Raw genomic sequence first — 23,779 nt, forward strand, 5'->3', positions numbered from 1 at the left:
GGCCCTCCGGGATTGTGCTTCCCACTCAACAGGCCTTCGATGTAAAGTGCCAGGGAGGCCGCCGGAACCGCCCAAGTGGAATTCCCAGCCTCGGGAACGCGCCTGGACCCCAGGAGTAGCTTCCCGCCCCGCGACCTAGCCCCAAACGCCTCCGCACATCTCTGGCCCGCGACCCCGACGGCGTGCGGAGGACCCGCCCCTCTAGGCTCAGCTCCTCCCCTCCCCGGCCTCTGATTGGCTGTTCGACGCGTCAGTCGGTGCCAATCCCCGCCCTGCGACTCCGCCGCCCTCCCCAGCCCGCCGCAGGGAAGCGAGCCTGGGCGCCGGTAGGCGGCCGTCGCGTCTGACAGACCACTGCAGACCTCGGGCAGAGGCCCAACGCCTGTCCGCGGCGCGGCCAGCATGGCGGCGCCAAGGAGCCCCACGCGGGCAAGGGAGCGGGAGCGGTCTCACGCCCCCGCCGCAGGTGAGCCTGGGGCCGGGCCGGGCAGGGCCGGGCGGGGGGCGCGGGCAGGGACCGTCAGGGCGGGCGGGGTTGCGGGCAGCCTGGGACGCGCCCTCCTCTGTGGCCGCCGGTGCCGCTCAGCGGGGGCTAGGAGTCCTGGAGCCGGAGCGCGCCCTTGAGCCGGGCGGGAGTGGGGCGGGGCTGCACCACCACTCGGGGGTCGAGCCGGTGTCGGGGACCGGGTTGTATTTTAATAAGGGAGGCCAGGCAGCTTAGGTCGCTTGTCCGGGCGGGAAACGCAGGTTCCTGGAGGAAAGCCGGTCTTTGGGGTCGGGGTTCCCTCAGAGCCGCGAGGGAAGCCTAGGCAGCGGCGGAGGTCGCGCCCTGCGCCTGGGAGCGGGCCCGGGGTGAGTGGACCAGCGGGGCCCCGTATCCTCTCGGGGAGCTCGACTCGCTGACGGAGGGAGTTACGTTTCGCGCCCTGCTGGCAGAGGATGTGGCGCACACCTTCGCGGCACTCGAGACTTGCTAACAACACGGAATACTCTGGCTGAAAAAAAAAACTCACCCAGACGGGACCGGGCGCGGTGGCACACGCCTGTAATCCCAGCACTTTGGGAGGCCGAGGCGGGCGGATCACGAGGTCAGGAGTTCGAGACCAGCCTGGCCAGCATAGTGAAACCCTGTCTCTACTAAAAATACAAAAAATTAGCCGGGTGTGGTGGCAGGCGCCTGTAGTCCCAGCTACTCGGGAGGCTGCGGAGGCCGAGGCCGGAGAATTGCTTGAACCCGGCGGGCGGAGGTTGCAGTGAGCCGAGATTGCACCACTGCACTCCCAGCCTGGGCGGCAGAGTGAGACTCCGTCTAAAAAAAAAAAAAAATCACCCAACAAGGGCAGCAGCGCAGCCTGGGAGTTCAGGCACTGGGTCTTGAAGTCTTCTCCTGCTTCCTCGGTAGCAGGGTCCTCTCCCCCTCTGAAGTCCACATACGATGTCTTCCTAACCAGCCCCAAGAAAGAAGCATAGCTGCTTCTTGGTTTTGAAGGAACACATGCCCGTGTCTATATTTGTCTGGAGCCCACTAGTGAATTTTGCGAGGATGCCGGTTCCCAAACACAGAGTTTGGGCTGCAGGAACTGCACTGATTATGGCAAATTGGCAGTTGCGGGGATTGCTTATGAATTGCTGTTCTTGGTCCCAGCATGAGCTTTTAATTCACACAGCAAACTGTTGGGTGCAGTGGAAACAGCACCTTTCTGGGAGTCAGAGGACATCATTCTGATGTGTCATCCATAAAATGAAGGCCTCCGGTTAGCTGATCCAGGCAACCTTTCCCAGTGGAGAACTCTGTCCTACCTCCCACTCTCAAAAGTTTGGAGAGTGAACTCATTTTTAAAAACCTTTCTGCACCTTGGGTTATTATAAAATTAGCCACATATTTCCTATGGGTGTATTCGTTTGAACCTTTTATTATGTTATTTTCTTTTCTCCTCCCTGCTGTAGTTTGGCAGAGAAACAAAAATTGGAAATGGAGGCAGGAGCACAGCTGGAAAGGCTGGTTTGGGAGGCAGAAAGGTGCCTACTCCGGGCTTAACATCATCACCCGGAATTTTTCCTTTCTCTGCACCAAGCTCAATGCATGCCAGTGCTGCGAGCCCGGGTAGGCATTCTTTCCTCTGCTCCAGTTGTGGGATCTGCAGTTGGTGTGCAGCAGAGGAAGAATGTGATTCAAGGATCAGATTATGGAAAACTTTTTTCTGCAAAACATAACTTCTGACGACTTACAAGCATAGCTTCCCTTCTTTGCCAGTGGTATTTGGCAAAACAAAAATAAAACCAGTTTTAAAATCAGTTGTCAAAGCTAGTATAGGGACAACTTTTTTAGCTTTTGAACAGCAAGTAACACTTCACAATAAAACCAGACAACAGAAGAAAACCCACAGAAGAGGTTTTTTTGTTTGTTTAATTTTTACTATTTCTTCTTTAAAGTGTTAGGGTATGTTAGGATATTGAGAATCGTGGACTGAGCATCTCTGCATAATATTATCCAGAAGACTGTGTGAATCAGAATGTTAGATGCATGGAAGAAGCATTGGAAGTTCACTTAGTGCAGTGCCCGGAGAAGACGCTGTCATCTATTAGGAAGGCAGGGCGAGATGGTCATAGAGTGGAATAAGCTCACAGTCACCAGCACACCTTAGGCAGACCACTGTGTTTGCAGGGAGAATGTGTGCACCCCACACTCTTCCTTGCTCTTCTGACATGTGGCCAGACTCGGACCATTAACTGCCTTGATTGGCTCAGCTCTGCTGTGGTTCTCTCCACCACTGTCCATCTGTTCAGTGGTAGCATTCACATTTCAGCCATGATTTCAGGAACCACAGGACTCATTGGAGGTTCTTAGGGGCTGGTGTTGGGGGAATAGGAATGCCCGGTTTGGAACAGCGGACCCACTCCAGCTGTACTTGGAGTTGCTCTGCTTTTTTGTTTCTGTATACTTTTATGTTTGTTTTGTTGTTTTTTGCTGTTCTAGGTAAGGTTTTGTTTGGAGGAAAGAGTTTAACGCTAAATCAGACATTTTAAAAATAATGGTAATGGCTAATGTTTTTTGGTGCTTCTTGTGTCTTAGTTCATTTATTACATGGAAAATGCTTAGAACTGATTGGTTGTAGTTCCGAGTAAGCACTCAAATGTTAGCTGCTGCTACTGTTATTAATATTACCTTCTACTATGAAGTAGCTGTTATTTTTTAATCTTATTTTAAGAAACCAAGTCGCACACAAACTTGTACAAGGTTACTCACCTCCCACATAGATGTGTCTGCTAAATGAAAGGTGTATTCCTCGATATCCTGGATTTTGTTAATCCAAAGCCATTCAAGTAGGCGCAACTGTATGTATGATGCAGATGTTTTTGAGCCACCATAAGCAGCCTTTGGCCTGTTCCCATGGGCAGCGGCAGATAATCACCAGGCAGGCAGGTGAATTTACCTGGTGGAACTTCTGTGTTCAAAAGGAGAGTAGGCAGGTGGACCTGTTAATGACCCAGTGATTGGTCAGGTGGCAAGAGGAACGATGAGAAGTGTGGGCGCAAGCATTCTCTCCACATGGATTGTCGAAAGTGTGCTGAGAATTGTGACCTTATTCTAGAACAAGTGCCTTTAAGGTCTTTACTCTCGAGGAGGAGAAGAAGGAGTAGAGGGGGCGCTGGTGGTAGACAGTGTGTGCCAAGGAAAAGAGGCCTGAGAGCTGCTGGTTACAACTAGCAGCTGCTAGTTGTAACTGTCAAGAGAAATATTTCCCGTCTCTAAAAAATAGTTTGAGGGCTGTGGGGGAAAAAAGCACTGCAGTTAAAGGCACCCACAACAGAATGCTTAAAACCAAGTGGTCCATAGTTGATTTTGTTGTTGTTGTTTTGCCACCCGTTTGTCCTATTATACTTCTACTCTTACATTTCTATGAGATGAATAAACATCAAATAGAATGTAACTTTTTTGGTACCAAGTATTTTATCTCAGTAGAAAGTCTTGATTGGGTATTATTAACTTGAAAATGACCTTTTCTCTGGCTCGGGTCTCAAGGTAGACGTAGCTTCATCTGGGAGGCCTTGGCTGGCTCCCTGGCCTGAAGTGGGTGCTCTCCTATGTGCCTGTAGCACCCAGTGCTTGTCCCTGTCACAAAAATAGTTGGCATTTGAATTTTCTTTAGGGTGCTAGATGTGGAGACACTGACCACAGATAGTGTTATATAATCTTTACATTCACGACTCTGTGACACTCACAATGGCTACAGAATTTGCTCAAGGCTTCCACTAGTAAGTGGTGGCCAGGGTAAGCCTTGGCATGGGACTCCACTCATAACAGATTCTTAACAATCTGTCTGCTTCTGTCACCTGAAACAGAGTTCTGGCTTCCACCTGAGAGCTCTCCATAGTTTCCAAGGTTACCTTATCATATTTAAGCCGTTCTGAATTAAGGTTGGGTTAACATTTGCATACTGTTTTTATTGTTTGAGACAACTCTCGCAGGTCTGGGTACAGGAGAAGAGAGATTATGAAAAAGTTTTTATTACTGGGCTAAATTTCCTAGTTTAGTGGTTCCCCGTACGTAGCTATTAAAGCCTCTACTTAATTTTTGGAGGAATTATTGGATTAGTATATTTGGTTAGTAAATCCTTTCATTCTCTCCTGTCCGTGTGAGTCCTCTGGTACACGTTCAGCTACTTGGTAAGACAATCTGTTTTCAAAATGAGGTTGCATACACATTTATCTGATTTGTAATTAATTTAATGGAAGAACATTTAAATGGTACTTCTAAATCAACAGAAAGCTTTTGTATATGTTCTCATTTTTCCACTAACCTTTTATGCTAGTAATAGTCCATTTTTCTACTTTCCCATTTAATTGGAGCCAGAATAGACAGGTGACATCATGTTTAAGAGGATGTTAAAATGTTTATGTTCCTTTCTAGGAGACAAAAGCCTATTGCCTGTTAGTACTATTGCTGGGATTCCTAGATAATAAACAAAAATCCCAGAAACTGTAGCACATAAAATGCTATGCTTGATTAATCTCTAAATTAAGAATTTAATAGTAAATCTTTTGTTGTTGATTTAGCCATATTACTATGACATCGAGTCTGTGGAATTACTGGATAAATAGACACAAAGTTACCTAAAATACCTCAGCTCTTTCTCCTCTTGCCGTATTATTGGTTATTAATGAATATTTGGGTGCATCTTCTAGCAGAGAGAGTGATAAATACCTCAGCTCTTTCTCCTCTTGCCATATTATTGGTTATTAATGAATATTAGGATTAGTCTTCTAGGAGAGCGAGTAATAATGTAGTTGGAAGTCATTCTCAAGAGAGTCTTCCCTCAAATCAGAAGTGAAAATACCATTAAACATCAAGTATTTACTGTTTCAAAAAAAAAAAAAAAAGAATCATACCTCCCTCTCCTGTACCCACCACGGTGGAGATGAGCTCTCATCTCTTTCTAGGCTTGGGACAGCCTCGGTGGGTACAAACCAGTTCCCAAATGGCTCAGGAATGGAGGTGGGCAGTGGAGCTGATGATGATGGAAGCTCATCAGAGCGTGTACTTTGAACAATCTGTGTCTGTCCTCTAAGCCAGGGCATAGACCTCTGTAGCATTTAGTCTCCAAGTTTAAGAGAAATGAACTAAATTCCTTCTTGCCTGGTAATGAATCTGTCCCTAGGTCTTAGAATAACACCTGATACTTTGGGTCTGTATTTTTTGACCTGTGATGACAAGGCCTCATCTTGCTTGTGAACTCTCCAGAGTTAAAGAAAGACTGGGTGCTCTGTGTCTTCCAAATCCACCACTTGGACAGGCTGAAATGCTGCAGAGCAAGCAGAATGGCTGATAGGAAGGGGAAGTGGAAGAGATGGCAAGCCAGTGCCAGCATGGGCTGAATGTAACCAGTCACTGTCTAGATAGGAAGGGCTGGTGGCACTCATGTCAGTGGATGAGATCAGCAATTTGTCATTTTACTTGGCATTTACAAAATGAACTTAGAGTTTGGCTTGTAGCTAAGGTTAGGTTGGCTGCTCAGCTTGAAGTGGAAACATAGCCAATGAAAGTATTAACATACATGTTGGGTCCCACAGTTTTGTGCCTGAAGCAGTGCAAGTCTTGGGCATATTGATTCCTAGGAGATCTAAAGAAAAATCCCTTGAAACAAGAGAGAGCTTATTAGACCAGTTTTATCCATGGTGTATCCCTCTATTTTTGTTTTTTAAGTATTAAATATTTGTTAGACTCAATTTTGGTTAGTTAGCTGACTGTCATGATAGAGGACTTGTAGAGTCTATGCTTGGTGATCTACCTCATACTGTCTTGTTCTTCACACTTTACTGTATCTTCTCCCATATGTAATTGATTCATTTGTTTGAATTTTGGAGCCTATTACATCTCCCTTTCCCTCCCAGTCTCCTTGATGTTCCTTTTTCCTCCCCTTCTAGCAGTCTTTTTGAAGCTGATTATCACCATAGAGACCCTTGTGGAAAAGACTCTTTATTAGAACTAACCTTGGGTCGACTGGTTTAATAGATCTGTAGAACTCAGCTTGAACTTCTAAGGGTCGGGGTATTTGCTGGCATTTATCAAGATCTTACGTATCTTCCATACACATTTAGGGCATCTTTTCTGTGGTGCAAGCTTTGAGTAATGTTTTGAGTTTAGTTGAATGTCAGTTATTTCACAACTATTTCTACTCCTGTGCCTTGTGCCCCAACGTGGCTATTCCTCTAATATAACTCTGAAACATATTAAAATAAGGAGGCCTTTGGAGAATGAAGGGAAATGGCAGTTAATGGCCTGGCTTCCTTATGTTTGCTCACAGGGGAGGAAGCTGAGGTCCAGATGGCTCAGCTGTCTAGGACCAGACCCTGAGTTCCTGAGTCCCTCAGTTCCCTCCTCATTTCGCTACCTTGAAACCATCCTACTAGATGACCACTTCACGTTCTCACTTCCTGCTTTATATTTATGTGGTGTAATTAAGGGAAGAGAAAACACACTGGTGGTTCATTATTTCTGACATACATATTAAAAGTCAGAAGGGACCCCCAGGATAGAGGCTCTTAGTTAGCATAAATGTGGTTGGGTAACAGAACAGCCCCAAGTAGGTGAATACATTTATTTCACTCACATCAAAGAGAGGTAGCTCCCCAGGGCTGGGATGATCTCCACGGTGTCAGGGCCCCAGGTTCCTTCCACTTTGTTTCTCCACTATGCCTGGCTTCAATGCCCACTGCCACTTTTGGGTACAAGATGGCTGCTGGAGCATCAGCCATCACATTTACATTCCAGCTAATAGGGAGGAAAAAGGGCAAGGAACACACCCCTCTTAACAAGCCCTTTTGAAAGTTGCACCTTCCACTTCTCCTTGGCCAGAAGTCACTCACACAGCTGTACCCAGCACCCAGGGATGATAGAATGAGCCTTTATCTGAGTAGCCATGTGCCTGCCCAAAGTCAGGGCTTGATCTTGATGGGAGGAGGAGAGAACAGACCCTGGGAGAAGCTGGCTGTCTCTCTCGTGGAGACACATGGACGGGATCCTGATTACATGGATTCATTTCATTCATTCAACAAATATCTATTAACTGTCTCCTGTGTACTTAGGCACTCAGAAAGCGGAGTGAAAACAGATTCAGTCCCAGTCCTTAAGGCATTTACTGTCTACACAGGGAGACAGACACTAATCAAACACAAACACAATTGTGTAAACTGTGGCAAGTGCTGTGAAAAGGGCACTGTGTGCTGTGAGAGAGGAAAACAGGAATTTGCTCAAGCCTGGGGGTTGGAAACAGAGAAGTGATGTTTGAGCTGAGAGCTGGAGAATGAGTGGAATGAGCTAGGACATGGTTAGAAGGAAGAATGTTTCAGACAGAGTGAAGAGTACAGGCAAAGCAAGGCAGGGAGGCAGGCGCGAGCTCTAGGAGGAAGTGAAGGCATTCCTTATATTGGAGCAAGAGGAAGAGGTGAGAGAAGAGGGAGGGGTCAGAGTCAGACCATAACGTGGACTGGGTGTGGGTGACCAACCGTCCCAGCTTGCTTGGACTGAGAGATGTGCCAGTATGTGGAGCTTTCAGTGCTAAAACTGGGAGAGTCCCAGGCAAACCAGGAGGAGTTGGCCACCTTCCCTGGAGGCCAGGGCAACGGTCAGGTTCCTTTCTTCATTATTTTCAGAGAAGTTGGTCGAGCATGGTGGCTCATGCCTGTAATCCCAGCACTTTGGGAGGCCGAGGTGGGTGGATCACTTGAAGTCAGGAGTTCGAGACCAGCCTGGCCAACGTGGTGAAACCCCATTTCTACTGAAAATACAAAAATTAGCCAGGTGTGGTGGCAGGTGCCTGTAATCTCAACTATTGGGAGGCTGAGGCAGGAGAATCGCTTGAACCTTGGAGGCAGAGGTTGCAGATCGTGCCACTGTACTCCAGCCTGGGCGACAGAGTGAGACTCCATCTGAAAAAAAGTTTTTTTTCAGAAAAGTTCCTTTTTAGATAGACGTAGCTTCCAGTCATAGAAAAACAGCCACTGTGACTAGTAAAAGTAACCGCTTACTTTGGCCAAAGGGAAAGGGGCACAAAACAGACGCAACACTTATTTTTAGTTGAATTACTTGACCAGTAGGATTTTTCTTTGTCTGGCCTTATTTCTCCTAATGGTAACTTTGGAAATTAATTGGCATCTGATGATGTATTTGAGATAGCAGAAGCAGCTAAGGGTAGAGGGTGCCCTTACTCCATAGCAGGATTTCTCAACACTGGCAACGTTGGAATGGCTGGGGAGCTTAAAAAACATACCTGGCCCTCAGCCTAATAAATCTGAAAATCCACAGGAGCCAGGGCCAGGGTCCTGGGGGTCTTGATGGAATGCAGATACTGCTTCCATGGGGTTTGAGAATCTGTAGTTCTAAGAAGTCCCCAGTGGTATTGATGTTGCTGTCCTGTGGACTTTGAGTAGCAGTGTTCTATAAAGTTTGATGAGCCACTGGTCTCCCTTTAGGAGAGCAGATCTACAGGCCCACATCAACATATATGAGTCCATGATAGGAGCAGGGGTAAAAGACTTAGGGCGGCGAGGTGGCCAAGGAGGCTTCGGCCGTGTGGTCCCATCAGCAAGATCACACTGAACCCAGGGGGGCAAATCTTGACTTCTCAGTTGGTCCCAGGGGATGGGTGAGAGGTTATGGGGTGAGTTGTGGCTTTGTAAGCCACTGACTGTCACTAGTATTCTTGGTTACAGAAGAACCAGCTCCTGAGGTCTCTAGCTAGGATGCGACCATAGGTACTGACCATTTTTTACCTTTCTGACAATTGGTTAGGGCTCTTTGCAGCTGATATCAGTGGCTAGCAGGATGTAGGTCTTTCCTACAAATAAGAGAAGCCATGGAAAGAGTTTTACATTGTAAAAGTTTTGCATTGTAAAGAGTTTTGCATAGGAGATGATACATCCATCGAATGTTTAAAAAACAAACCCACACTGGCTCTGGAGTAGAAAACAGAACTGGGGAAGGGAGACCAATCGGAAGGATTAGTAACTATTAGGGATGGTGCCCAAATGATTCTGAGTAATGGAAAAGTCACCACCAGGGCAAAAGTGAAGAGTGACTTATCTCAAAGTATATCTTTAGTCAACGTGTTCATTAATGATTTATATTAGGATGTGGAAGTCTGATATTAAAGGCCTGAAAGTTGAACCAGACCACGTGCCACCGAAGCCCTGGCAGGTCAAAGCAGTGAGCCAAATCAGTAAATGAAATCTGGCAGATATAAATGTCAGGTCCTGCCTGGGTCTAAAGATCCCAGAACTGGCCCACATGATCTGGATAACCCTTTGTTTCCCTTCCCATGTTCTGAACTGACAGGTAGACACAGATGTCAGAGATTGAGAACATATTTTTCTAAGTCAGCTCAGTGACATAAAATCCACGTGTCCTAGTTGTGTGGCCACTTGGGCTTGCTAGCAGTGCCCAAGCTGAACTCCCTCCTGAAGTTCTAGGCCTCCCTCCCAAGGAGAGTGCAGGCCCAAGGACTCCTTCTGCACGGGCAGGTCTGTGGGGGCGAAAGGGGCTGAGCTGAGCATGCCATTTAAAAAAAAATCTGCCACTCAGATCAATCTCTCACCTTCAGGAAGGAGTAAAGGCGGTAGGAGGAGAGCCAGAACCCCACCTCCAGGAAGGCCTCTGTACCAGGAAACTTGAGGAGAGTGAGTGAAACCCCTGGTCCCTCTCTTCCCTTCAGAGATGGGGAGACACACCCCAGCACAGGTCCAAAGCGCTTTAGGCTGACAGCAGGTTGCATGTGAGTCAGTGGCTTTTGGGTTGTTTGTAGCTGTGCAGTACAATCATGGGCTGCATTGCTGTGAATGTATCATCTAAAACAGGGTTCAGCAAGCCACAGCCCATGAGTCATATCTGGCCTACTGTTTATTTTTACATGGCCTATGACCTCAGAGTGGTTTTCACATTTTTAAATGGTAAAAATGAAAATAATACGACTTCCTGACATGTGAAAATTAGATGGAATACAAATTTCAATGTCCATATATAAAGTTTTATTGGATCGGAGCCCTGTGTGTATTGTCTGTGGCTGCTTTCCCTGTGTAAGGGCAGAGCGGAGTAGTTGAGACAGATCAACTCATCATGGCTGATAAGACCTAAAATATGTACTCTCTGACCCTTTTCAGAGACTTACCCTTGATGTAGAATGAAGAAGGTGGTCACCTTGTTGAATTCTGTCCTGAGGATCACACCCAGGACATTGTGTTTGACAGGGGGTCTCACATTAAGTGTGGAATGAGCTTAGAGGAGACTGACCAGGACATCGAAGAGACTCCCCAAAGATACCATGTAGGGATTGGTTGAGAAAACAGGAGCTGTCTAAACTAGAAGAGAGAAAGATGCAGAGTAGAAATGATGGAAATGGTAGAACTTCGAAGAGAATTACTCAGGGGAAGGCAGTAATGTACAGTGGTTAGTTCAGAGGGCACAACTCTACATCAGAACGTGGGGGTTCAAGTTCAGACTTCTACTTGTTTTCTCTGGGCTTCAGTTTCTTCACCTCAAAAAATGAAGCATTCCTGTGACAGCTCATCAGATTACCAGATCCACAGTGAATTAAGATTCAGCATTTGCCTTAGAGGTGTTTGCAGGCTAGTGGGAAACAGTCGTGAATACACTGAGTTGGCCTGCAGTGTGGACATATTGCTGAGGGAGCACTCTGGGAAGCCTAAAAGAACAAGTAGAATTCTGCCTTCAGCCCAAAGCATTCTGCAGTCCCATGAAAGATGTAAAAGGTCGTCATATGCAAGAGGAATCAGACTTGTTCTTCATAACCCCAAGCGATAGATCAGGGTGGTTACAGATCTGAACACCTCAGTCTCTTGCTTAAAACTCTCACAGCCTTCCCTTGCTCTTCAGTTAACATCAGCCTCTTGAACGGGACCTTCAGGCTTCTCCAGCATCCCCTCACTTTCCTTGCCTTGCAAGTTCCTGTCCAAGTTCCTGTCCAACCTTGGATCTCAGCTCAGCCTCGTGTCCTAGGGAAGCATTCTCCAACCTGGTTTAGGTCAGATTCCCTTGTTACAGTGCTTGTGGAGCTGCGTTCCTTTCCTCTGGAGTGTTGCCTCAGTGGTGCTCTGTTCCCACTAGGAGTCCGTCTGTCAGTCCCTGCCAGGAGGATCCAGTCTGTTGCATTTATAATTGTAGCATCAGCTCTTGGCACTGTGCCTGGCCTGTGGGAGGAGCTTAATCTATGTTCGTAGAATAATGCTCACAGTTGATCAATAAAGAGAGAAACATTCTAAAAAAGGAAAAAAGGAAATGGAGCCCACAGGGTGGAGCGAGTTCCCAGCTGAGAGGTATGTAAGCAGAGGATGACAGATGGTGGGAGATGGTAGCCAAATGGTTTATATTCAGATAGTGCTTTTTTGTTTAATTTTGTTCTAACCCTGTGCTATCACTTTTCAGCCATTGGGGTACCTTCTTGGGGTCATCAAGGCTAAGTGATTAGTCCGGTAGCTAGAAAATGACAGAATGAAGACAAGAGTCCTTTGCTCATTTTTGCCAAATGAGCTGTCTCTCCCAGGCTGGGGAGGCCTGTGTGGTTGGATAAAGCAGTGGCAGTGCTGGAGTTCTGTGACTCCACGGGGAAGGAATTACAACTTCCTCTTCAGTAGTAGCCTATCCCATCTATAGCTTTTGTGGTTTTATAGTTGGGTGGATTTTTAAAATGAGATGATTAGAAAATGAAACTTACCTGTAAAATGATGGGTTGCATTCAACACCTCTAGAAGATGTGCGCAGTTAAAAAGAAAAATGACTCTGAGCTATGTTATTATTTAAAAAACACACACACACGATCCTGTCAGTGTTTGGCCAGGAGCAGCTTCCTGTCGTATTTATTGATACTTTCAGTTTAGAGGGAGCCTTGGGGGCAGTGTGCCCCATCCTGGGGGGATGGTGCTGACAGCATAAGTGGGTTGCATGACAGCCTACAGTTGAATGTCTTAGTGGTCATGACTTTCAAGATAAAATCCTCCCACTTGGTGGTTCTCTTTCTCAGTGATATTGATCTTGTAGTTGTTGGCTATTGTATTCTACTAAGTGGAAGACTGTCATTTCTTACTGAGCAGAATTAATGCCTGAAATACAAAAGTTCAGAAGGTCCTTTGAGTTTAGTGTTTCAAGAATTTATTAAGAGGGTGTTTTTTTCTTAATATTTCCCCCATAACTGGTATAAAAACAACCAACTAATCTATGATTTTGCAAGAACCAAGACAGTTTAAACTCACTCTTTCACACTGCTGTGCTAACTTCTAGAAATCTCTTGAATCTCCATGTGCTCCAAATTATTTAGAAAGCTTGATGGCCTAACAGGATTTGTTCTGTGTGTTTTTCCATCTGTTTGTGTAGTGCTTAATTTATTTGTTTAGACTAATGTACAATATTTTGCTTTATTCTTAAGCTGAGTTTCTCAGAATTAGACAATCAGTTCCCACACTGAAGGGTCCCAGCCTTTCCCTGCAGTCACACTGAGGCCTAAGGATAAACTAAAAGCCTCTGAGAGAGGTGACCTCCTGGGGAATGGAGGTGCTCACCCGACCAGCTGACAGGAGGACACTGTGTCCCCAGGCCAGGGGCTCTCTGTGGGCAGGGAGTGTGTCTTGCCTTTCACTGCCTCGCTGCCTGGCATCCAGCCCAGGGGGTTAAGAAGTGTGAGGAATTGGTGAGGGGTCTGGGGAAGAGAGGGGGCAGGCCTTCCCAGCCCGTCCCTGTCTGCCTGTTCCATTGGCTTTAGTTTATTCTTCTGTGCAGCACTTCCTGCCCTTGATTACAAATGACCCAAAAGCCATACTCACCTTTTCAAAGGGAGCAGGGTTCCATGGCACAGCTCAGAAAAGTGTGAAGTTTCCCCTGCACCTCAGAAGTGTCTGTGTCCTCTGCGTGCTCACCCACCCCCATCTTCCTACCTCTCTTGCCACAGAGAGGGTCCTTTCTCACCCCTCCCTTGAGTTCCTTCCTATTCCATCAGCCTCTCTTTACCACTCTCTCTTCCATCGTCTGCTAACTAACCATAATAGGACATTGAAGCAGATGGAAATACCTGTTGTGTTTATTAAATGTAGTACTTCTACCTTAAGTTATTTTAGCCAGGTGATTTCACTGTATGTATATTTCTTCACTTCCTCTGCTACCTCAGACATCTAAATTCAATTGCCTTTATGTCCTCCTAGCTCAGAGTTGATGTCCCCGCTCCCTGGCCTGCTCAGTAGCCCTTGAAAGACCACCTCTGCTTCAGGAGAAAGTCAGTGGGCTTGATGCAGGTGACAGAGTCTGTGTGTAGAGAGAAAGCGTGGAGGTACTGATATTGTATATACCATGAATAAGATCAGGAGAGGAAGTAGACGAGGTTGAGGACTATGCAGCTGGCCCATGAGGAAGTAGAGATAGTACAGATTCTGGAAGTTTGAGGCAAACCAGACGCTGCTGAGTTTCCATGAGATAGAGAGACTGTGATGTCCAGGACAGTAGGAGCCTCAGGCTCCTGGGGTAGAACTGCTGTTTGCACGATCACTCGGTTTCCGGCTTTTCAGTGTCTTTTAGTTTTGTTTTCAGGGTTTTGAGGTGTGTGTGTGTGTGTATTTGGTTTCCTGTTTTAATGTTTGAATAACTTCAGCTTTGGTATATTGTAGAGAATGGGGAAAAAAAAAAAAACCCTAAGTAGAATTTTACCACCAAAAACGGTGCTTTGTGTGTGTGTGTGTGTGTGTGTGGTTTTGACCAATAGTCTCATCTGCCACATATAGTCTGAGTAATTACAGATCAGATTTTAGTTTCTGATATTCGCGTTGTTGATTTCAGGAGGTCCTGGGGTAATTCCTCTAGGACATGTTCACTGCTGAAGCATTCTGCTTGTGTGGGTCGGGGTCCCAGCATGCATTAATGCTGATGACTAGGGAGATGTATGAGACATTAATGCTGATGGCTAGGGAGATGTAATACACTTTGCAATGTAACAGATATGCATTGTGCTGTATATATGGTCTCATTTCAGCCATCGCCCAAGTGGTTCAGTTCAAAAACATTGAAAAGAAATTTCATGTTTTTGTGTCTCTTCAAAGGCATTAAAGAGGATCAAATCCATAATTTCTAGCAACACTGCCCTTTTCCACTTCCCCTTGCAACTTCCTTGTGGACTTGTGAAACTTCACTGTGGACCTGAGGCTCCTACTGTCCTAGAAGTCCCCTTGTGGACTTTCTGGAGATTCTTTTTGCCAAAACTTTCTCCCTCCCAACACACTCCTTTTTGTTCTTTTTTTTTTTAATGTAGAATGACTGAATTCGTGGAGGTGAAACTTTTTCTCCCTTCCTGTTTCTCTGAGTCCCAATCACCAAGCCTTCCACAGGCATCCCTCTCGGGGCAGAGGCGAGAAAGCTGGGCCACGGACTGCAGAATTCTCTTTGGCAGGCTGGTGGAAGGGGGACCCCTGTGAGCCTTCTCATGTCCACAGTTTTATCTCAGTTGTATTTGGGGAAATGAGATTTGATGCTGGAGGTCATCAGAACTGTCATTATGACACTATTTTGCAAGATGTCTCATTACGGTGTTTTCCTCTGTATCATTTTTTAGTTGTAATTCAGTTATTAGCCTAGGAAGGAGAAATTTTTAAAAATTTTCATTTTCGAGAGTCTTAATTTACTTGCTATAGCAATATTAATTTGAAGATTTCCTCGGATCCCTAATTTAGAGGCAGGACAGCCAAGTGGTAAAGGAGGCAACTTCTGGCATCATGTCTTTGTTCATTTTCTGTTGTTGTAACAGAATACCACAGACTGGGTGATTTCTAAGGAAACAAGTTTATTTCCTGCAGTTCTGCAGACTGGGGAGTCCAAGAGCTTGGCAGGCACCAGATTTGGTGAGGGCCTTCTTCCTGCATTGTAATACGGTGGAGGGCTGCATTGTAATATGATGAGAATATATTAGCACGCAGGTCAGCCACCAGTTCTGTCATGGGGGCCCCATGCTGATGGCCTTATCTAATCCTAATTACTTCCCAAAGGCCCCACCTCCAATCATCATATGAATTTTGTGATTAAGTTTCCAACACATAAAACCAACATGTGGGACTCATTGAAGACACATTCATACCATAGCATATCACATTGCTCTTGTTTTTGAATTCTGGCTCTTCTACTTACTGGCTGAGTCCCATTGGGCAATTATTTAATCTTTTCCCCCTCAAAGTTTTCTCTGCAAAATTAGGGTTACTAGAGTAATAACAATAAAAACAAGAATCCGTGTTTATTGGGTACTTATGATGTGTGTCAGGTATTGTGCAAAGTGCTTTCCCAACATTTCCTTTCAGTCTCACAGCAGCCCTGAGAGCTGGATCCTGCTGTGCCTCCTGTGTTGTGATGCGGTGATGATAGTAAGAGTGACTATGCACTGAGCACTCACTGTACACCAGGCTCTGCTATGTGCTGTCTTCATTCCTAGATTCAGAAACTGAGGCTTAGGGAGGGGAAATCACTTGCCCTGTGCAGGGCCAGCATGGGGACCATGTTGTTAGACTCTAGAGCCTTCTTACTGCCTGCTCCTTGGCATGGTCACAGGAGTAAATGAATTAATTCCTGTAAAACACTTAACATAGGGGCTGGCACATAATAAAAGCTTAAATTGTAGCTATTGTAGCTGTTGGTGAAGTCATACTCTTTCCTAGTAAAACACTGTATTTCTTATCCTTTGATGCAGAAGCCCCACTTCTAATGTTATCAGTGAACAGCTCGTATGGATCCTATACATGTCTCTATGGCCATGGCCTGCTTCCATGTGACTTACAAGTCTTGCAGAGTACCCTCCCATCCACCTCCAGATGGTTCTCTGGTACCCACACCAGCACCTCCATGAATAGGCTCCGTGGCCCTTCTTGGCTGGAGTTACTTGACAAAACAATTGGACACATTGGGTAGAGGGAGACCAGGAGTGCAGGTGTGTGTTCTAGGTTTTTTTTTCTGACAGGTTGATCATATCACAATCTCTTGGATTGTAGGTGGGATTGAGATTTGAGGATAAGGGCATGTGCTAGGAAGAGTATGTGTGAGTGGGGAGAGTCTTGGTCTGTAGCGGGTCCTCATGGAGGGCTGGCAGCTGCAGGAGAGGCCCTGTGCTCAGGAGAGATGGCCCAGCTTCAGGATCTCACCTCAGATTCCGCAGGGGCTGGTTGGTAACTGCCAAGTAGTAGGTTCCTGGGTTGTAACTGCAGCAGGTTAGATGGAGCCTGTGACAGATGAGAGCATGTGTCCCTGGAGCGGGCAGCAGCCATCCCCACTTCAGTGACTGCAAGCCCTTCACGTCCACCCACAAGTGAGCACCACCCTGTGGAAAATAGGCAGATGCTTTCAGAAGGCCTTCAGAGAAGAAGAGATGTGAACAGCCATTATGTTCAGGAGAACTTTCCTCATAAATGGAGGCTAAAGTGAGAAATCACATCAGTACTGGGGTTTAGGAAAATACGTGCTCTCATATATGTGATGAGAGTCTGTGGCAGTATGTATCAAAATTGAAAATGTGCACACCCTGTGACCTGGAATTTTATTTTCTTGAAATTATCCTTTTAAAAAAGCTACCACAAGGACTGTTAGAAAAGCATATTTGCCGCAGCATTGTTTGTAAAAGTGAGAAATGGGGAATGATCCAAGTGTTTTATCAATAAGGCAGTGTTAGGCTGAGGCGGAAGGATGGCTTGAATCTAAGAGTTTGAGGTTGCAGTGAGCTGTGATCATGCCACTGTTCTCCATGCTCCATCCTGGGCAACAGCACAAGACCCTGTCTCAAAAAAAAGCAATGCTTATATGTAGGACAGTTTATACTGAAATATTATTCATCATTAAAAAGAATAATGTGGATTTATGTGTACTGATATGAAAAGATGTCCACCTTTAATTTTTTTTTTTTTTGAGACGGAGTCTCGCTCTGTCGCCCAGGCTGGAGTGCAGTGGCGCTATCTCGGCTCACTGCAAGCTCCGCCTCCCGGGTTTACGCCATTCTCCTGCCTCAGCCTCCCGAGTAGCTGGGACTACAGGCGCCCGCCACCTCGCCCGGCTAATTTTTTTTTGTATTTTTAGTAGAGACGGGGTTTCATTGTGTTAGCCAGGATGGTCTCGATCTCCTGACCTTGTGATCCGCCCGTCTCGGCCTCCCAAAGTGCTGGGATTACAGGCTTGAGCCACCGTGCCCGGCCGATATCCACCTTTTATAATGAGAAAAAAACTAAAATCATGTTATAGTCCATTTTTCTAAAAAACGTTTGTACCTACAATAAAAGAAAGTATGTATCACGTGGGTAAAATTCTAGTTCTTCCATGAATTTAAAGCTTCACTAAAAATATTTGCATGTGTCAGAATTTTTAAAGTTGAAAAATCAAGCTGAATTAATAAAAATCTAAATTATAGATGTAAAGGCAATATAGCATTACATTTTTAAGCTTTCATAAAAAGTTTTACTAAATGTCTAGGTGGGAATAAATATATAATGATTTGAATAGCTAATTAACTGTTCGGAAAAGATAAGCACTTGTTTTTGAAAATATCCTTTTAAGTAATTGTAAATGTATCTTTAAAATTTGCTAGTGTTGGCCGGGTGTGGTGGCTCACGCCTGTAATTCCAGTACTTTGGAAGGCTGAGGCAGGTGGATCACAAGGTCAGGAGATTGAGACCATCCTGGCTAACAGTGAAACCCTGTCTCTACTGAAAATACAAAAAAAATTAGCCGGGTGTGGTGGCGGGCGCCTGTAGTCCCAGCTACTCGGGAGGCTGAGGCAGGAGAATGGCATGAACCTGGGAGGCGGAGCTTGCAGTGAGCTGAGATTGCGCCACTACACTCCAGCCTGGGCAACAGAGCAAGACTCCATCTCTGCTAGTGTTGGCCGGGCGCGGTTGGTCACGCCTATAATCCCAACACTTTGGGAGGCTGAGGTGGGCGGATCGCCTGCAGTCAGGAGCTGGAGACCAGCCTGACCAACATGGAGAAACTCTGTCTCTACTAAAAATACAAAATTAGCTGGGCATGGTGGCATATGCCTGTAATCCCAGCTACCCAGGAGGCTGACAGGAGAGTCACTTGAACCCGGGAGGCGGAGGTTATGGTGAGCCGAGATCGCACCACTGCACTCTAGCCTGGGCAAGAAGAGTGAAACTACATTTCAAAAAAAAAAAAAAAAAAAATTTGCTATGCTAGTGTTTTTTTCTTTATTTGCTGGCAGATTATTTCTTTATAAGTGTAAATATCACATCAAATATACAGATGATAAAATATGCCAAAATTTTAGATTCTACATTGATGAGTCTTTTAATATAGTTAAGCACTGGAATTTTACTAAATTATGTACTGTGGAGGAAATTATTTTGCAGTGAACCCCAGAGGTTTGGTCATTATTCAAAGTCCTCTTTCTCATTTGTACTTCAGCATTTTATGTGCTCAAACATAGTATAATTAGGAATCTACTGAACATAGCAAAATATTACAGGTGCACTGTTTGAACTCTCTAGGCCTGTTTTCTCTCTTGTCAAATCAGGAATGACGGTGTGTATCTTATGCAGCATCACAAAGGGATCTCATGACTCCTTTTAAGTGGTCTACTTTCTGGAAATGATATCTATGTGCCTGCTGTCTGAGTTACTTGCTCTGTGCTGCTTAAGTAATGCCATATGTTATGGCCTGTAATGGTTCAAACATATAAACGGGCAGAAGTGGATATTGGAGGCTGATAGGGTTTGGCTCTGTTTCTCCCCAAATCTCATCTTGAATTATAGTTCCTATAATCCCTAAGTGTCATGGGAGGGACCCAGTGGGAGGTAATTGAATCATGGGAGTGGTTACCCTCATGCTGTTCTCATGATAGTGAGTTCTCACGAGATCTGATGGGTTTTGTAAGGGGCTTTCCCCGCTTTTTGCTTGGCACTTCTTCCTGCTGCCATGTGAAGAAGGATGTGTTTGCTTCCCCTTCCACCATGATTGTAAGTTTCCTGAGACCTCCTCAGCCATGCTGAACTGTGAGTCAATTAAACTTCTTTCCTTTATAAATTACCCAGTCTCAGGTACATCTTTATTAGCAGCATGAGAATGGACTAATACAGAGGTGTCTCTGGAGGCATCTCTAGACGTCACGTGGTTTGACCGCCTTCAGTGTACTTGGGTCTGAATTGAACCCCTGTAATTGTGCATGGGATTCAGTTCAGACATTCAGCAAGAACCAAGTGTGTGGCAGCCATTGTGCTAGTGCTTAAAAATTTTGTTTCACCTTTCCCTAGCAGAGTCAGTGTTTTCACACTCATTGTACAGCCAAGAAAATTCAAAAGAGGAGTTATGTTGCCATAGTTGCACATCTAAATAAAGTAGTAGAGGCAGGTTTTGAGTCTGAGAGATTCTGAAGCCCATCATACTCTTTATGTTTATTCTTCTTAATTTTGTGGAACAAAGATGTTTTTATATATGATGCTGATTATGGGAGAACCAGGCATTTCTTTAATTTTTGGATTCAATTTTTAAATACTTTAAAAAATATTTACGTAAATCAGTGATAGATACTTTGCAGGTAAAATTATGCAATCTCTCTCTGCATTTTTTTCTCTTAAAGCAAACTTGTGTAATTGTGATGTGCCTTTTTTTTTTTTTTTTTTTTTTTTTTTTTGTAATTTTCATAGGAAGTGACCAAGTTCACTCCTGGACGCTAGCTACAAGCCAAGCCTTAGACACTGTCTGGAGAATGGCAAAAGGCTTTGTGATGTTGGCAGTTTCATTTCTGATGGCTGCCGTCTGCTACTTCAGGAGGCTACATTTATATTCAGGGCACAAGCTGAAATGGTAGGTCACTGTATCATCCTTAAATTTCAAATATATCCTTACTATTCAAAGCAGAATTCTGATGTTACTGTTCTCTTTATCTTTCAGGTGGATTGGATATCTGCAGAGAAAATTCAAAAGTAATTATTTTCATTCATATATTTCTTTATTTTTAAGGTGCAGAGAGGGTTCGAGAAGGGAGAAGAAAGGGGAAATTAACAGCTTTTTATTTTTTATTTGGTCCAGGGAACCTCAGTGTGGAGGCAGAGGTTGATTTACTCAGTTACTGTGCAAGAGAATGGAAAGGAGAGACACCCCGTTCCAAGCTGATGAGGAAGGTGTGTCTGTTTTTAGAGGGTATGGGAGAAACAGAATTTGTCTGCCAAAATCAGGAAACAAACATTCCCTTCTGCTTTACTAAATCCAGAGATCCATCAATACCAAAATGTGAATCAAGTAACAACTGTGGCTCTAACTCAAAAGCCAAATGGCTGCTAGACCTTGGCTTTGGGCTTTTACCTGGAGCTCGTGCCCTCAAGGACAGGTCGATGAGGTCTGTAATTCCAGGAAACTCAGGCCTTGTGCCTTTTCAGCGCCCTCCTGGCCAGGCCTATTAAACATCCGCATGTGCAGTGGAGACTGTCTTTGAAAAGATCAGGCACGCTGATGTAAAATATTTTGAGGATTTTTAGAATTTTCATTGGACCAATCTTCATAAATATCCCCAGCAGTGCTGCCCAATCTTGCCACTAGCAAAAGCAAAAAAGAGTGGAGGGAGTACATATAAATATCTAGCGTGGTCCTAAAAGTATACAGAGTTTTTCACTGTGCTTAGGTCGCATCCATTATCTGCCCAAGGTGACCTTCGCCAGCTCTGCTTCCAGGATTTATCATCTAAAATAACACCTGTACAAATGAGAGTCACTTTAAAAGTCCATGCAGTCATATTCATAATTTATCATTGTTTCTGTTGTCCGCTTTAGTTGGGAGGAACACCTCACTGAAAATACAGTGAATTCACTTTCTTTATTTTCTTGTCTGGTGGAATTAATAAACAACTTTCTCTTTTTATGCTATTAGGCTTATGAGGAGCTATTTTGGCGGCATCATATTAAATGTGTTCGACAAGTAAAGAGAGATAACTATGATGCTCTCAGATCAGTGTTATTTCAGATATTCAGCCAGGGCATCTCTTTTCCATCATGGATGAAAGAAAAGGACATTGTTAAGGTATGTCTTCCCGCTGGAAATGTGGGAAATGTCATATTGACAATAACTGCAACTCAGGGGTTCCTAGTCTTTGGGGGCTTTGTATGCGGACGACCATGAGATTGAAAGGATTTTTTTTTTTTTTGAGACAAGGTCTCACTGTCACTCAGGCTTGAGTGCAGTGGGGTAATCATGGCTCATTGCAGCCTTGACCTCCTTGGCTCAAGTGATTCTCCCATCTCAGCCTCCTAAGTAGCTGGGACCACAGGTGCATGCCACCTTGCCTATCTAATTTTTGTATTTTTTTGTAGAGACGAGGTTCTGTCATGTTGCCCAGGTTGGTCTTGAACTTCTGGGCTCAAGTGATCTGCCCACTTCCACCTCCCAGAGTGCTGGGATTATAGGTGTGAGCCATCATGTCTGGCCAGAGGAATTTTAAGAGGCCATTTAATCCAGTCCTCTGTCTCTCATGTCAGTTGCAAATAAACCATCTCAGAAGATAGTCATTCTCTGCATTTGTTTTTAATGCCGCCATCTTTTCTTAAGGGGCATCTATTCTTTTTTAAGTCAGGTGATCAAGCAAAATTCACTTTTTTACTCTACAGTTAATGTTAGTTTTAATAAATGCATAGTTTGTGACCACCCCAAAGATTCTCTTGTATACTTTGGTAGTCCATCCTCCTCCTGCCCGAGCCCCTGGAAACCACTGATCTATTTTCTGTCCCTATAGTTTTGCCTTTTCCAGAACGTCATATAAATGGAATCATTCAGTATGTAGCTTTTTGAATCTGGTTTCTTTCACTTAGCATAATGCATTTCCAATTCATCCATGAATGTGTCCGTGAATTTGTAGTTCATCCTTTTTTATTGTTGAGTGGTATTCCTTTACATGAATGTACTATAGTTTATCCATTCACCAGTTGAAGGACATCTGGATTGTTTTCAGTTTGGGGCAACTATAAATAAAGCAGTTATAAATAGTCTCATACAGGATTTTGTATGAAAAATAGGTTTCATATTGAGGGAGTAAATACCTAGGAGTGAGACCACCGGCTTGTATGCGGGTTGCATGTTTAACTTCATAAGAAACTGCCAAGCTGCTTTCCAAAGTGGCCCAGCCATTTTGCATTCCCACCAACAATGTATAAGCAATGTTTCAGTTGTTCCACATTCTCACCAGCACTTGATGTCAAGTTTTTGTTTTTTAGCCATTCTAATAGGTGTGAATTGGTATCATTGTGCTTTTGGTGTGTCTTCCCCAATGAGTAATGATGTTGAGCATTTTTCATGTGCTTGTTTGTCATCCTTATTATCTTCTTGGAGAAATGTCTATTCAAATCTTTTGCCCATTTTTAATTTTTTTTATTATTGAGTCTTGAGAGTTCTTTATATATTCTGAATACAGTGCTTTATTGGATATATGATTTATAGATATTTTCTCCAGTCTGTGGCTTATTTTCTGATTTTCTTAACAATGTAAAGCAGTACATTCTTGATAAGTAACCTGAGTTTTTATTTTAAATGCAGTATGTCTAATATAGGAACTACATTTAAGGATAGAGGAGCAAAGAAATATGAAGTGTGTGTGTAAGTGTGTTCAGTTTTCTTAATATCTTTTATTTAAACTTGTTTCTGTTAGTTCCATTTCATCTAGCAAATGCTTGTCAAATATATGCAATGTGCTAGCCCGGTTGCTAATTGCTGAGGATAAAAATATAAAAATACAACAGACGCCAGGTGCTGTGACTTATGCCTGTAATCCCAGCACTTTGGGACGCCAAGTTGGGAGTATCTCTGGAGCCCAGTAGTTTAAGACCAGCGTGGACAACAGAGCGAGACTCTATATAGTCAAAAAATTAAAAAGTCTAGCATGACATGGTGGTACATTCCTATGGTCATGTTACTTGGGAGACTGTGATGGGAGGATTGCTTGACCTTAGGAGTTTGAGGTTATACTGAGCTATGATTGCACCACTGTACTCCAGCCTGGGTGATAGAGTGTGTATTAGTCTGTTTTCATGCTGCTGATAAAGACAATCAAGATGAGATTTGGGTGGGGACACAGCCAAACCATACTATTCCACCTCTGGCCCCTCCCAAATCTCACGTCTTCACGTTTCAAAACCAGTCATGCCTTCCCAGCAGTCCCCAAAGTCTTAACTCATTTCAGCATTAACTCAAAAGTTCACAGTCCAAAGTCTCATCCAAAACAAGGCAAGTCCCTTCCACCTATGAGCCTGTAATCAAAAGCAGTTT

General features: G+C 44.5%; 1 protein-coding gene across 2 annotated transcripts in view; it reads left to right on the forward strand.

Moving 5' to 3' along the window:
* Positions 1–309: 309 nt before the first annotated feature.
* The window catches only part of OTULINL (OTU deubiquitinase with linear linkage specificity like), a 29,604-nt gene continuing 6,134 nt past the window's right edge, over positions 310–23,779 (forward strand). The window contains 5 exon segments of one of the 2 annotated variants that reach the window (NM_001193791.3): positions 310–466; positions 20,176–20,335; positions 20,423–20,454; positions 20,561–20,652; positions 21,395–21,544. In NM_001193791.3, coding sequence (NP_001180720.1) covers positions 403–466; positions 20,176–20,335; positions 20,423–20,454; positions 20,561–20,652; positions 21,395–21,544 — 498 coding nt within the window. In that variant the 5' untranslated portion in view covers positions 310–402. 2 annotated transcript variants of the gene reach the window in all.

This window comes from Macaca mulatta, chromosome 6 (genome assembly GCF_049350105.2).
Source record: "Macaca mulatta isolate MMU2019108-1 chromosome 6, T2T-MMU8v2.0, whole genome shotgun sequence".
Lineage (NCBI taxonomy): Eukaryota > Metazoa > Chordata > Mammalia > Primates > Cercopithecidae > Macaca > Macaca mulatta.